Here is a 15536-nt window from a genome sequence, read left to right as displayed (position 1 = left end):
GGCAGTACTGTCTTACTCAAACTTTAATCAATTGTAAAGCGTGTATAAAGCCACTATATAAACTCCTTACCGTATAGACGTATTTACGTCAAATTATCCGGAACCGTGGTTCCACTATCATTTTTTAAACCCTAATATCATAAGTATTTTTGTCTCAGAGGAACCTAATCCAACTTTAGGGTAAAAATGAGTATGTGTATAAAATAATTTTTACAAGAGAATTATCAGGGCAATAAAGTACCCATCCTGCAGGCCTTCCTATGGCAAAGGACAGCCTGGTAATCCTAACCAAATAAATTTCTTTGTTTACCAAAGTTAGAAAGCAACTGTAACTACAGATAACATTTCTGAAGGGTTCCTTCACTGTCAATAAAGAAAGATGCATATTTTACAATTTCACAGTATCTATACACAACACAATTAAGGTGTTTGCAACACACATGCAAGTATGTGCATGCACACACGTACAAAATAAAAAAATACATAAAAAGAAGGAAATACCATGATGTTAACACATTAATTTTCTGCTCCTTGAAATCACTATAAAATTATTATCAACAAGTACACTATGCAACAAACAAGAATAAGAAATTAAAACCACCACACTGTTCTTGCCTTTGTTTGACAATGCCATATTGTTAATTTATACCTGTGATTTGTTATAGTCATAGATGTACTTTTTATACAAACTAGATTAACTTGAATGAGAGTTGAGATTTTCATGTTAGCAAGATTTTAGATTATGGTCTTCTGGGTCCAAAATGTTGGTAACCACTAATCACATTACACAGTGTCATAACCAAAGAGCCCATAATCTAAACCAAAGTAGCTGTAATAATTGTATTCAAAAATAAAATACATATATATTACTAAAAGTTACAAATAACATACTGATATTTATAAATACCATAAACCATAATACGAGTATATAAAAATATTCACTTTCTAATATGTATTTTGGCAGGAATGTAATATATGTTGCATTATTCAATACTTTAACATTATTCAAGCACTTATCACTCAGTCTCCACTTTATCTGAGATTATCACAGTAAGTTATGAACTTCATAGTTTAATAATATTCCCTGTGAAAAACAGACATCATATCTTGCACATCCAAATGGCTACTTCTTTACATACTGTCAATACATTACTATTATCCTGATGGAGTTACAAAACAGTGCTCATACATTAACTTTTTCAGGCCTGTTGACAGCTCTAGTCATTACTGAATGTAATGACCAGCAGCCCATTATCAATTACACTTGTCAAAAACAGCAGATTGCATAATATAAACTGTATAGAAACAAGCTCAGCTGACTTTCTTATAGTAGACTGATGTCTCCTTACCCTTTCATAGACACTTCCTTTGTAATATGTAATATAGCTGTTTGTTATTTTTTGTTTGTTTGTAATTTAAATATTCTGAAAATTTTAGAATAACAGCTGCAATTCATTAAAATCCCAGAGACTCCCCCCCCCCCCCCCCAATATATTTATATGAGCACGTATTTACATCTTAACCAGTAATGAAGTTTCCACACCAAATACTTTATTTCACAAAACAAGAGAACTAGACTATTCACATGCCTATAGACATAACGGAAAAATAAAATATAATATTCTTAAAATCTTGAATTATTCACATCCTACACCATTAATCTGTAAATATAACAGAAATAACATATATGTATCAGATAGTTAATAAAATATCATACAATGAACTATTACCCTTACAACTATGAGATTATACAGTAAATGAGGTAAAACCATGAAATGGGGTGTAAGAAAATACTAATAAATTTAAAACTGCTGTAACTGATATTCTCTACAAGACAAAAGCAACAGCACAACTTTTTGAGAGCTTTATAAAAATAATAATATTTAAATGAAAGCACTGTAAAAACGTTTTACTCCATGGTCCTGTTATTGAGCAGCTGTCTTAAAATGTTAAATGGCAGAATACACTTTCTCAAGAAATTAATCATCTGGTGCTAATACCATATTCCTTAGCAATATTTTCAGCAATAACCAACTTTTGGACATCATTGACACCTGCATAAATCTCTGTGATGCGGGCATCACGGTAATGCCTTTCAGCTGGCATGTCAGTCACATAACCCATACCACCAAGAATCTGTACACAGTTATGTGAAACAAAAGTAGCTGCTTCTGATGCTGCCAGTTTTGCCATTGATGAATACTGAAATAAAAATTGTAATACACTACACAAAATTTAAGTACAGAAAATAAATAATATTCAGCAGATAGCCACATAAACACCATGCAATTACAAAATTTGGTTTGGCACATCTATAATTTTTTTGGGATAATAAAACAGCATAACTGTTCTATATAATAATTTAGAAATATCTTATGTGTCCATGGAACAATCTAAACATGACTAAGTAATCAATATGATAAATAAAAAATACAATAAAGCCTTTCACTCCTCTTGGATCACCAGAATTCAACTTGACACTCAGCTGAGGTTAAAGTTTATTCTGACACCAGATTCATACAAGCTCTGCCAGCCTCATATCTAATGGTACCAAGGCTATCTCCCAGGGGATAAAGAAACCAAGGTGCGAAGCTGACCACTCATTTAAATCTAGTGCTGAAGTTAAGAATGTGCAGAGCTTAGACATAGGCAAATTTAATCAGAAGAGTCTTTAATGCCATAAATTACAAGAAACAATAGTAGCATTGTTACATACTTTGGTGCTTCTTTCACCAGTGTCACGTATAACAGCAGCTCTCCAAGTTAGAAGTCTAGCAGCTTCCAAGCGTATAGCCATATCAGCCAGTCTTTGCTATGTGAAATAAATAAATTATGTAACATTAATTTAATTAATAACAATTTCATTATTTAAATTTGTGAACTGTCAAACCTAGACGACTCAGAGGCTAGCTCAACCAGGGGGCCCAACAAATAGGTTTGCTCTCCTTTTTCCCCTTGTTTACCTGAAGATGAAAGCAAAATCCACCTTCTAAAAATCTGTAATTTTAGAATTTAGACAATGGATAAAGTCCAAAAGAACAATTCTGCATAACATACAATATTCTTTTTACATAAATTTTGGCATTAATTGATTATGTACGAATTCAATCACTTTGCTTCCCTAAATTTAGCTGATTAGTAAGGACTCTCATCTGCAAATCTCTTCTCCATGATAGCTAACAGCTTTATCAATTGCACTCCAGCAAAGACTGTTTTATTATATTTGTATGCAAAGAGTCTTTGTGCAAATCCAATGGATGACACCAGTAGATCAAATTTATATTGAACTTCCTCAAATTCTTGCAAGAACAGTCCATTAAAAATCTATTCTAATAACAATATCAATTTTTCTTACTTCCATATTATAACGTTTGTTCTATTTCCATTTTATAGTTCTATTTTCATTTTGTATTGCTTAGCAAGAGACGAGAAACTCCTTGGATCTGTATAGATAAAATTTTATAAAGACAGTTATTTTCAGAAATTACTGATACTGTGCATCACCCTTGCTGTTTCCATTATCTTCCAAATTTTGTAAATTTTATTAAACTGTAAATATCCATCCTTTACATCAATTATATTCTTCCTCATCAAAACTACATGAAGAGCACTTTCCACCAACTGATGATCTGTCCATTTTTTCAATTGCATAAGTATACATTAATGTATTCCACAACATAATCTGTTCCGTTACACACATTAAGTACTGTGTACCTATTAATTCAAATTTAACATTATATTCCATCATAACAAAAAACAATGCTTTACAGTTTTATAAAAATGAGGAGTCTTACAAAGAAATACTGAGGAATGCAGATAAAAATTTAAAGCACGAATCCCTACCCCACCATTCAGGCATGCTGCAAAGTAGTCCTGTTCTTATTTTTGAAATTGGAAAACTTTACAATGTGGTGCAAGATATTTCTTGAAAGTTAACATCTATTCAACTGAACACAAAATTCCCTTCATGGAACCCACAGATTAATTACAACTTTCACTACAGCCCACTAACTGATCTTATTCTGTGTGCGTTCAATCCAGTTTAGACTTTCATATACAAATCTTAAAACTTTGCATACCATGTAGTGTATTGAAAATATAAAAATAAGTATACAAACAAACTGTTAACACTATAAATGACACTAGTGCCAAGCGGATTTTGATCTCAAGAGGTCATCATCAGTGGCTAAAAGGGGGAATTAATTCAGATAATATGGATACTGGGAATGACCCGTTCTTCAAGTACCTGAGCAGTGAGGGAACCAAATTTTTCGTTGGCTTGATCTATAGACATTTTGATCGGCACGTCACAAGGCCTCTACCTGTACACAGGACAGCACAACACAGAAACACGCGGAAAAACATCCATGCCTTGAGTGGGATTCGAACCTACGGTCCCAGCGCCCAAGCAGCAGAAGGCCCACACCTCAGACTGCGCGGCCACTGCGGACCCCATTCATATAATATGATCAAAAGAAAATGGTTTTAAAAAAGATCATAAAGGTGAGTTCTTTACAAAATCATATTAAGTAACACAGTAACATCCAGTCAAGTGTTACTTAACTTCTGCGTCAAAATATTTAATATCATCCAGTAACTAACCTGGACACTCTGTAATTTGATAATGGGTCCTCCAAATGCAATCCGTTTAGATGCATAGTCAACAGCGCAATCCAATGCAGCCTGTGCAATACCAAGGGCTTGTGAAGAGATGCCAATACGTGCACCATCTATAACAATAAACGTCACGTGTACGTTAATGTGAGAAGATTTTAATATGCCAGGATACTGTGTGGGAATATTAGCACTTACCTATAACAATAACTATTTCTGTGACATGATAACAGCATCTCCATGAACCTAATTTCCGTGTATAGATGCTGCTTCCAAGCATTAAAATTTTGAAAACATTTCAAATTAATTACATGTATCCCCAATCAGAAACTGATATATCATGACTGTGTTACTGATTTTGATTTCTTGATTTTTTATCAATGCAACAGATTATTTCTCCACAGATGTACAGATGTCCATTTCATTTAAAAGCTTGAATTTGTATACAGAAACAAGGAGATAATACAAATTAATAATTACACAATTTAATGACCATTGTACTACATTTCAGTAACACAGAAAGTTATAAGACATGATCTCAATTTCATACTGTTACCCGATTTGTTACCTTTAACACACAAAAGTGTTTCATACTAAACCCACAATCAAACATCATGTCTAACTACAACAGCTCATCAGTTATGGCCATAAAACAGAAAAGTAAATAGTACATACATACACAAAAAAAAAACAGCTTCATGTTATAATATAATGCATGTTGACCTTACATATTTCCATTACCTGAAAATAGTTTTTATTTACTATTAGCATGACTTGCCTAGCATTTTCATTGCAAGTTTGAAGCCACCTCCAACTTCTCCCAAAACATGTTCTTGTGGAACCCTAACATCCTCTAGGATCAGGTTGCAAGTAGAAGAAGCACGTATACCCATTTTATCTTCCTTCTTTCCTAATGAAAAACCTGAAGAGCAAAGCACAGTTTGGTCAGCTTCAATACACCCTTAAAATCACTAAGTTTTGTTAAATTCTATCAGACCAAAACACTAACCTGGGGTTGGAACAGGAATAATAAATGCTGTGATTCCTCTGTGTTTTTTGCTTTTATCAACAGTAGCAAACACAATAGCTGCCTTTGCCTCATAGCCACTTGTTACCCATGCCTTTGTACCATTTAACACCCATTCATCCCCATCAAGTTTTGCTGTTGTCAGCATAGCTCCTACATCACTGCCAGCACCTGTAACAAGTTTAAAAATTAAAATTAGAAAGTATGTACCATGAAGCAAAGTAGTACATTCATCTGGACAGGGATCATGCACACACACACACTGCCATGTTTGAAGCCCTTCACATACTTACCGGGTTCACTGATGCCAAAGCATCCAACATGGGTGCCATCTACAAAACCAACAAGAAACTTGTCCTTCTGCTCCTTAGTTCCAAGCTGATCCAATACATTTGCATATAATGTATTATGGACACTAACAATGGTTCCAGTACCTCCACAGCCCCTGCAAATTAAATGGGATATATGAAGAGAGAGAGAGAGAAAGATACAACAAACAAACATCAGATATAAATTATTCTGTAACTTTATTCTACACATCCCATTACTACAATTCTGGGATTTGTAAAATGTGTCATGCTTGTCTGTCTAATGCTGTGTTCTACTACAGTTTTGCTATGAGGCTTACTCAAATGGTAACAGACAAAAGTAATAGAATATGGATATAATATTTTCAGACTGTTTTAAAAAATTAAGGAAGTAAAAAAAAAACTAGTACACAACATAAATGAAAAAACCATATTTACTGATACCCATGTTGGTCTCTTTATTATCAAATCTTTCCTAAGTTCAGTGTGAAGATGAACGTTTCTTTTTTATATGATATTCCAGATAATTAGAAGGTTTGGTGGTGGTGGTGGGAGTACAATCTATAAATCATATTTTCATTACTAACCTGGAAGACAGTAAAGAACATAATGATCAATAATTATATAGCACAAGAAGTGATTACAGTGCACTGCAACACAAATGATAATATAACATACAAGACTTTGGCAGGGATAATAGGATTCTGACACTTGCCAACACATAAACTCCATTACTTTTATATAGCACAAACCAAATAACTCCAGGCACTAAATGCACATATGTAAATTCTCCCTCTGCCTTAATGGCCATATTAATTATTTCTTGATCTCATAACCTCCCTTTTGCAAGATATTTGCAATCATTCAGTTTTAATAATCAGCAATAGTGAATGTGGGAGGGATGGCCATCTTGCACAAGCCACCCTCTGGAATTCCATGCAAATATGCTATTTAAATTGTTTCATATAACTGAGAACCACTGTACTTAAATACAAACAAGGCTTGCAGAAATGCACAGAAGTCTCACATCAGGTGCATCCCATATTCATACATTGGCTGCAATGTGAAAAACAGGTTTTGACTGAAAAATATCAATTTTATAAAATATTCACTGAATTATATACTAGTACAAAAAATGTGTCCATCCTAAAAAAGCAGTCCATATTCCAATTTGGCCCCAAATTACAAGCACTCACTTTATTTATAAGATCTGATGTTCTCGGGGTAGTGAAGATGTCAGTGTTGCTTTCCTGGTTTGTAACACTACGTAGACTTACAGGTAGGTATTAATGCTCTTCTGATACACCAGTATCCACACAATTCCACACTGTGTTATAACTCAGAAGATAAATTCTGACAATTACTTTACTTAACTAAAGAATCAATATCAAATTCCATAGGAGAACCCAGCAAAGTAAAATTATTACTTGTTCAGTGATAAACAGACAGATGTGCCAACACGAACTCAACATTGTTCCAAAACAAACAACTAGATCTCGTAGAGTTCTTGTTAAACTTTTCTGGGGCTGCAGGAATAAGAAAGTTAACCCTTCATTTTCCCCAGACTGTATTTATGGGTTTCATATCATTCTCAGAACAAACAGTAATAACCAAGTGTTCTCTGTACTGAAGAAGTGTTGTTTCCCTTGAGGATGGAACTGAATTATTACATATTACTTAGATGAACATTAGTTTCAAAAGGTTATTATAGTAATAATAAGCAGCCAGCATTAGAATATGTAAATATAACTATGGTATTTCAAGGATGAATTTTATACATTGGATACATTGGTAAAAAAAAGTCTACAGTTTGTCTGTGATAGATAATGCAAATTCTTCCAAAGAAAATTACATGCTTGAAGTTCACAAGTATGGTCTGATATCTTTTAAAAATATAAATTGTATACTTGTTCAGAAGCAGTCTGATGGTTTAATGTTGCTCAACTGATTGGCTGTAAACTCAGTCTTTCCTGACCTTGAGTATTAATCTAGAAACCTTCACTGGAATAGATATGTTACACATTACATAATGCTTAATGTTTGCCAAAATACATTACATTTGTACTACCTAAGGAACCAAGATCATAGGCAAACTAAACTCAGTGCACTGAGTAGTCCTACAAACTCTGTTTCAATTTAACCATTCACACAGGAATTTTCATTTAGTTCTTCCTGATTTAACATCTGATAAATTTCAGTCTAAAATTTTCTTGTCTTCATAAGAACCTTAAAAATGGGACTTAATGCACAACAGTGTAGCCACTTCAATATTACCAATATCAGAGCATTATATTGTTAAATATAAGAAATCTACATCCTAATCATTTCAAACATATAAAGATAAAATACATTTTCATAGGGAACATATGCCTCTTCAGTTTCAGGACTGAGAAGTCAGAGCAGCAAAATCTGACTAATGCGAATACAATTCCTTCTGGACACAAACAACCTTATTATCACCACATTTACAATGTAACAGGACTGAACTATATTCTGAAAATCTAGGTGTTCCATAACAGGATCCCAGAGGTTCAGAGGATAAATTTCTTTAATGGAAGATCTTCTATTACAATCATAAATTTGAAAACAGAATACCACAATACAAGATGCTGCACCTACCATGGAAATCTAGCTTCCCAGGGTATCTCCAAACATTCAAAGTAACTGTGATTAGAAAAAAATATACTCTCCTCAATAATCCCTGGTATAATTCAGAAAACTCTTGAATTTTCATTTTACATGAATGTATGTTTTTGCATGTCAAAAATACCCCATGTTCTACTTTTTTGTATATTTGTGGCCCTTAATTCTAGTTGGGGTGTGAATTTTTCAGCCAAAATTCTTAGCTTAAATGAACAGTTTGCAAAACAAGACAAAATATCAGAATTTGTAAAGAAGTATTTACTGATGTTTTATCACATAATGGATTCTGTTGCATTTGTTTCATCAAACCTGATCACACATGCCAAAAATTATTATACTGCTTCTCCATTTCTACCTCACTTACCTATACCTGGTTGCCTGGGGGTTTATCAATGTAAAATGGACTGTAATAAAAATTACTCTTGCTAACACATTGACTTACAAACTCAAATCCTTTAAAATGTCTATTACCAAATAGTATAGAAACAAAAAGTATAAATAAAACAAAAAGTATAAATAAAACAAACGTAATTCACCAGCTAACCTGGCTATTTCCTCAACAGCAACAGACAATGCTAATGAATCAAGAGCAGGACCACCATACTCTTCGGACACATTTATTCCCATCAGACCAAGCTGTCCCAGTTTCTTGATCTGAAAAAAGAATATTATTTTGGTTTGCAGGTACCACAAATCAATTAATGTGCAACAAAGTTACACACATGCACAATGTGTGTACCAAAAGCAGATATACCCATACTCACATATGGGCACATGCACATGTGTGTGCAAACACACACAATTTAACAGTGCCTGCTCATTTTGTTGTTTTTCCTAGCACCTAAACTAATTCAGAACATGAAATAAAATCAAAGTTAGCAATGAAACTTAACACACAGAGCACAAACAAACAAACAAATACAGAATATTTGGTAAGCCAGTAATCAACCAGTTCATTCAGTGCTGGATAATAAACAAGTCTGGTAGCAACATTATATCGTTTGCTGGGCTGTATATTGAAATGGTAAGCTGGTGATGAACTGCAAATAAACATATAATTCCATTTTCATCCCACTACTAATCATTAATGCATCTACTAGTTACATCTCTTGAGTAATGCAACATACTATCAGCATTTCTAAATAACTTGGCATGATTCAAAAGGCAAAAGTTAATTTAATAAAACAACTTCTGTCAGAGTTAGAGTTACTATATATTAGACACCAGTATAAAAAATCTAACAAACCAATAAAAATAAAGGAACATTAAAATAATCAAAAGTAACCTAAAAGTGGCAACAGAAACTGTAAAAATTTCACTCCAAATAAATTATTTCTGTAAATTGAAAAATAAATTAATATTGTCAGAAATTCATTGATTATCGGTTTACTTAATGATATATATAAGGTGTGTAAGTTTACAGCAAGGGTTCTAGATGTGCAGGCTATATGTGGCCTGCTGATTTCTTTTGTGTGGCCTGCATACAGTTTTGTGTATCTGATGTAAAAAAATAGTTACTGATTAAGTTAAACATTTAATATTACTTGAAAAATTAAAGAACAAATAAGAAAATTAAAGAAACTTACTGCATAACATTTAAACCTGTTTGCAGTGGTAAGATATAAACATTTCTAACAAACTTCTATGACTTATCAATAAACTGTCATCAATTATAATCCAGTGGCTCGTGAGCTGATAAGAGTGAGTAAATTTCTAAACAAATTTTAAAGGTACGAAATATAAAATGTATCAGTAAAAGCGCTCCATATGGCATGTTGATAAAGGGAACACCTAGTATGCCAGAATAAGAACACCATATTTGAGAACTTGTGTTTGGTCACTCTACACCTTACTTTCTATTTGTTATTATAAAATGTTAGTGTTAAAGAAGACAGTAGGATTTTAAAGCAGTAACTGCAAGAAACTTTCAAAATCAGTGGAATGTGTCTTTTACAAACAAACTCATGGAATGCCTACCTGTTCTTCTGGAAATAAATGCTCACGGTCTAACTTGGCAGCAATCGGCTTCAGTTCCCCCTCTGCAAAGTCTCTACAAGTTTTCTGCAACATCTTATGTGTTTCTGGCAGAGACACCAAGGAAAACGTTCTGTAGTGCACCTGCTGACACACACCTGAAAAGAAATCATCTTATGTAAGAAAAAAGAAAGAAAGAAGTCTGCCAAATGCCTTATTTTTTAACTCTACTGCACTTATTACCATCACTTGTCTCCTAACATAAACACATTCAACCACCTATTAAAAGCGTCAATATACCCAATCGAATGCGACGTATTATTCCCAATGCAGCCATCTCAAATTGAAATACAGAAAACAGGGTCACTCGCCAATTCTCAGTGCTCTCTGGGGCTCCAGGATGCTTAATGGGAGCTTAAAGAGTCTTGTCAACAGAAAAGGGCCAAAGATCGGCCATGTAATCAAAATAATTTACGTCATTCTCCATCTCAAGGTCTCACAGACTATCACAATACATTAAATTGTCCGCTTCGCTCCCGCCTCAAACCGTGTACAACATCCCGCTCCATTCCCCTAGCCAAAACACTATAAACATATGTACGACACGAACTGCCAACATCGACGACAAACCGTCAGGAAGAATAACAGATTGCGGTCTTCAGTTTCTGACGGGATGTTCAGTGATATAAGTGGGCTACCACGTTTCGTGGGGAAGCTCATGTAATATCATTCAGCTCCAAAAAGAAAAAACCCCAATGTTTAGACAGACAGAAGTCACTAGCCAAAAATAGTATGTTAGCAAGCCTGTAGTTAAACTGTGTAGTGAAGACGAAAACGTTTTGTATTTGCATGCAAATGCTGGTAGCTATAAAGCTGTAGGAAATATCAATGCCGCAGCACGTAGAAAGTTAATTTATTTAAGAACAATGTTAATCATACAGAAGGCACTGAACCGTAGCTTTTCAATATCAAGTACGTTATATTATAGTTAAGTGCATTTACAATTGGTAAATAGATTTTATAGGTTATAAGAGATCAAGGAACAGTATATTTAAAACTGCATTATAAATTGTGGCCTGTTAACACCGGGGCTGAAAATTTTAGTGCATTCACAGCCAAATCAAGATTCCTGACCGCGAGTAAAATATTCTGATTTTGTTACATGCACATGGATAGCTGGCTCCAAAAGACCATAGATATTACAAAGAATTCTACGAACGTATATGACCAAAGAGCGAAATTGGTCTGTTGCATACTCGTTTGTGTATAGACGAAAACATACCAAACACAAATAGATTGGTTTAAAATTAATTTGGTTGTATTGATGATAATTCTTGATTAACAAACGTGAGTCCTTGTGACGTTGATAGTCACTCAGCTGGCCAAATTCCATAATCATCAACAAATGAAATCCACCTTTTATGAGCCTTCAACTTCTCCTGTGCTGGTAATGGCATTTCCTCCCCCACCCAAGTTTCAGTGGTTGTACTTTTTGACTAATTTCTTCTGGAATTAGGAAAACATTCAGTTTTACTTTATTATTTATCTTTCTGCAAATTGTGAGTGAATGGAAAGTCCATTAGTATAACCGGTTTGCTTTTTTATTGTTTACAGGGTTTATATGCCTTGGTATTTGCCATGGTCACAAATATATGCATTCATCCTCTACAGAATTTAAAATAAATTATGACCTGCTGCCCTGTTCAAAGGATTATGGTTCATTTCAGTTTACTAATGGCATTCAACATAAAACTGAACCAGTAAAACTGTATTCCACCAGCCAGAGAATGTCTACAGTACAGCTGGCACACTGGCATCAGTTGGATTTATCAGATATACTTAACAAATATAAAGCAAGAATTGAGCTGCCTGTTGCTTCCACTGTAAATAGTTTCAAACTGCCACCTGTTAGAGACATTATTATAACACATTATGATCCAAAACATATTATTGAAGCTCCTACAAAGGGTGGGTTGGTTGAGAAACAAGCAGCAAGATTAATTGTAATAAGACGTCGCAAAATGAAGAAGCACAAGTTGAAAAAGCTAAGAAAAAAAATGAAATTCGAATGGGCAAAAGTTCGTCAACGCCGGGAGTTAAGGAAGGAAAAAGCGTTCCAAGCACAACTGATTGCTCAGATCAAAGAAGCTGAGAAATTTGATGCTGAGAAATATGTTGCAGAAAGACTGCATGAGGCTCATAAGGTTCCACTTCCAAGAACGTGGAGAGGAAAACGGCTTCCATTCTTCATTATCAAGGAAAAATTAGGAATTAAATAGCTCAGATAATCCTGTAAAGTGTTTTCAGTGTATATACAATTTTGCTTAAGATTAAATTTGTATAAGAAACTGATTTGTTACTGTCTCTGGTTTTTCCTTTCATTAATTGCATTTTCAGAAAGTTTGTGTGTATAAGATAGATGCCTTATGCATCATTGCTGAAAATTAATCAGCAGTTGTCTGACATTCATAGTTAGTTGTGTGTTGATAAAAGTATATACAGCATTTATTCTAGTGATGTTTCATTTTCACAGTTTACATGAACCTGTAAATTTCTCGTCTTTTCTGTCTGCCCATTCTACCAGCTCTTGATGAAATATTAATTCTCCAGTCTGAATTTTCTGTAAAAATGAAATTACTTTCTTTGTATAATTTCCATAACATCTAGTAATCTCAAGCAACTTGAACAAAAGTGGCAGAAGAGATTTCTTTACTAATGACATTCTCAGCACACACAGCCAATGTTTCTGAATGAAATGACTCTCATGTACACAGCATGGAAAGAGTCTTATTAATGTCATGGCCCAGATTAAATTTGTTCTTTATAAATGTACATCTGCTATGCAGCAAATTTTGTGTGTTATAATTAAAATAAAATCATGTACACATTAAGCATGTAGTTGATGTAATAAAGTAATATTAAATAATTAAAATGTAATAGTCTGCATTATCATATAATGTTAATACTTTAAAATATGGTGAATTCCTATGCATATATCATTTAGGTATGAAGCAATAATGGTTTTTTATGGCAGTCTTAAGTTTCTGAACTCCATTACAACTTAGTTGTGTCATTTGTACTGGCAGATCCTAATGGAATATAATAGAACTTATTTAGATAAAATATTCCTGAGTTATCGCCTGTGTTATTTAATTGAAAATCATCCATTTCAGGTACTAGGTCCATTCCCTCATCAAATCCTGATAATGGGAACACAGCTGGTCCCTGAAAAGTTCATTTTTAATGAATTTACATGGCTGATAACCTGGGAAGATTTGATTAATGTTATGCAATCAATTTAAGTTGATGCATGACCTGATAGGCATTCAACATAAATAAACACTTCCATTATTTTTATTTTATGCTTTCTTGGGGGTTTATATCATATCCATACAGTAAGTAAAAAACAAGGTTATGAAATAATTTAATATCTAACTCATAACAATGACCTTGCTCTATCATGCATTTTAAATTTAACATGTGTTGCATATTTTTGCATCTGGGTTGAAGACTTTCCAGCAAAAATTGATAAAAACTGTGTTTAATCTAAGTGTAATATTAAAAAAGTTTAAACTTTCTGCTTATAAAAAGTGTGTTCATCTGTGTGTGCACAGTTTACAGTCCCTGAGTTTAATGGCTTGTGTTGTTAGCCTGTGAACCATATTCTGTCTGCCCCTTTCCTCTCAACTCCCTAAAGACCATCATGTATCCCAACTTGTCAAGTCTTAACATCTGGACCAGTTAAGCTCCACCCACTACATAATGCTAGAGTGACAGCAAGAAGTGCTCATTGTGAGACAGGATGTGGCCATCAACACACCAACTGGGCACTGCTAAGGAATTACTATTCAGCATAAACCACAATACATGGTAAGGTAAAAATAAATAAAATATAATGGGGTATATACTACAATTAAAATAACTGAATTGTACAAAATGGTTGTTTATAATAATAGCTTGAAAAAGGTATATGGTTTCTGAGGTTTCACATCATGTTCAAATCTATCTAGAAAACTGATTTTCTTTTTGTTCAGATTTAGTGAGAAGAGAAATTTCATAGTGAAAGGAATTAAATACAAGTACAGTGACATAGTATGTATACAATTCAGTACAAAACTATTTTTCATTAAAAATGTATTTCCTAAGTAAAGTTCTAATTTTAAACAAGTATAATCATTATAAGTTACTTTGGGACCAGAATCAAAGGCTTGGGAGTTAAAATTTAACATGACTCATCTCTTTACTCCAGAGGCAAAAACTGTATGTATTTTAACCAGTGTAGTACTACTTAGTACTGAAATTAAATCCAAAGACAATTTTTAATAGAAGCCACGGTGGTCTAGCGGTTAGAACGCTGGCCCTGTAATCCTGGGGTCTCGGGTTCGATTCCCGGCGGTGCCCGAATTTATAACTTGTGTTGGGCAAGGCCGTGGTCTAGGCAACACGGAGTTTTCCTCCGGGGGCTTCCCCGGTTTCTCCGTGGCATCCCAACAATTACTCCATTCACACACAGAAGAAGGCAATGGCAAACCACTTCTGGATCATCTGCCAAGAACGTATATGAACAGGTACCAGTCCGAGAAAAGGATGAAAGGATCCTGTTCATATGGACCTGTCGTCAGACAGAACACTAAATAATAAAATGAATAGCAAAGCAAGATCACAGAAACAGACTCTGCAAATTAGTCAAACAACAACGACAAATTTTGCTTTCATTAAATATGACAAATAAGCACTAAAGTCAATTTTAATTAACAAATTTATATAGCTTTAATCAACAGCCTCTAGTTTCTTGGCTCCAATGACGACTCCCAACTAAAGTAAAGAAAATATCAAATTTACAACCATCACCCCTCTCGAAAAAGAACCACATAAAGCATTATATTGATGCATAATTTTCCTCAAAGACAAAAGCCCGAACAATAAGAGTACAGAAGATAACTACTCTATAACAAACATGCCCGGAAAGT

The 15536-nt window shown here is 33.9% G+C and overlaps 2 protein-coding genes across 2 annotated transcripts; one reads left to right on the top strand and one right to left on the bottom strand.

Moving 5' to 3' along the window:
- Positions 1–5: 5 nt before the first annotated feature.
- Positions 6–11076, bottom strand: LOC110839940 (short-chain specific acyl-CoA dehydrogenase, mitochondrial). Its single transcript, XM_022084568.2, has 9 exons — positions 10867–11076; positions 10570–10724; positions 9137–9246; positions 5935–6086; positions 5624–5812; positions 5393–5536; positions 4603–4730; positions 2717–2812; positions 6–2202 (listed from the first exon to the last, which is right to left on the bottom strand). Exons 1-9 carry the CDS (start codon positions 10901–10903, stop codon positions 1984–1986), a joined length of 1230 nt encoding a protein of 409 aa, XP_021940260.1. The 5' UTR covers positions 10904–11076; the 3' UTR covers positions 6–1983.
- A 178-nt stretch (positions 11077–11254) lies between these two features.
- LOC110839942 (uncharacterized) lies at positions 11255–13503 on the top strand. The gene is made up of 2 exons (XM_022084570.2): positions 11255–11538; positions 12181–13503. Exons 1-2 carry the CDS (start codon positions 11493–11495, stop codon positions 12843–12845), a joined length of 711 nt encoding a protein of 236 aa, XP_021940262.1. The 5' UTR covers positions 11255–11492; the 3' UTR covers positions 12846–13503.
- Positions 13504–15536: the final 2033 nt, after the last annotated feature.

This window comes from Zootermopsis nevadensis, unplaced genomic scaffold (genome assembly GCF_977971745.1).
Source record: "Zootermopsis nevadensis isolate Lab colony 2312 unplaced genomic scaffold, Znev_1.0 Znev_ptg000018l, whole genome shotgun sequence".
NCBI lineage: Eukaryota > Metazoa > Arthropoda > Insecta > Blattodea > Termopsidae > Zootermopsis > Zootermopsis nevadensis.
Note: the sequence above shows the minus strand (reverse complement) of the source record. Positions and strands in the feature narration are given on the sequence as shown.

Excerpts from the sequence above, each read along its gene's own strand:
- LOC110839940 (XM_022084568.2), bottom strand. The coding sequence starts at position 10,903 with ATGGCTGCATTGGGAATAATACGTCGCATTCGATTGG. Across the intron at positions 10,725-10,866 it reads AATACGTCGCATTCGATTGG|GTGTGTGTCAGCAGGTGCAC; the intron begins GTATATTGACGC and ends ATTTCTTTTCAG. Across the intron at positions 4,731-5,392 it reads ACTTGCAATGAAAATGCTAG|ATGGTGCACGTATTGGCATC; the intron begins GCAAGTCATGCT and ends TTATTGTTATAG.
- LOC110839942 (XM_022084570.2), top strand. The coding sequence starts at position 11,493 with ATGTTAATCATACAGAAGGCACTGAACCGTAGCTTTTCAATATCAA. Across the intron at positions 11,539-12,180 it reads CCGTAGCTTTTCAATATCAA|GGTTTATATGCCTTGGTATT; the intron begins GTACGTTATATT and ends TATTGTTTACAG.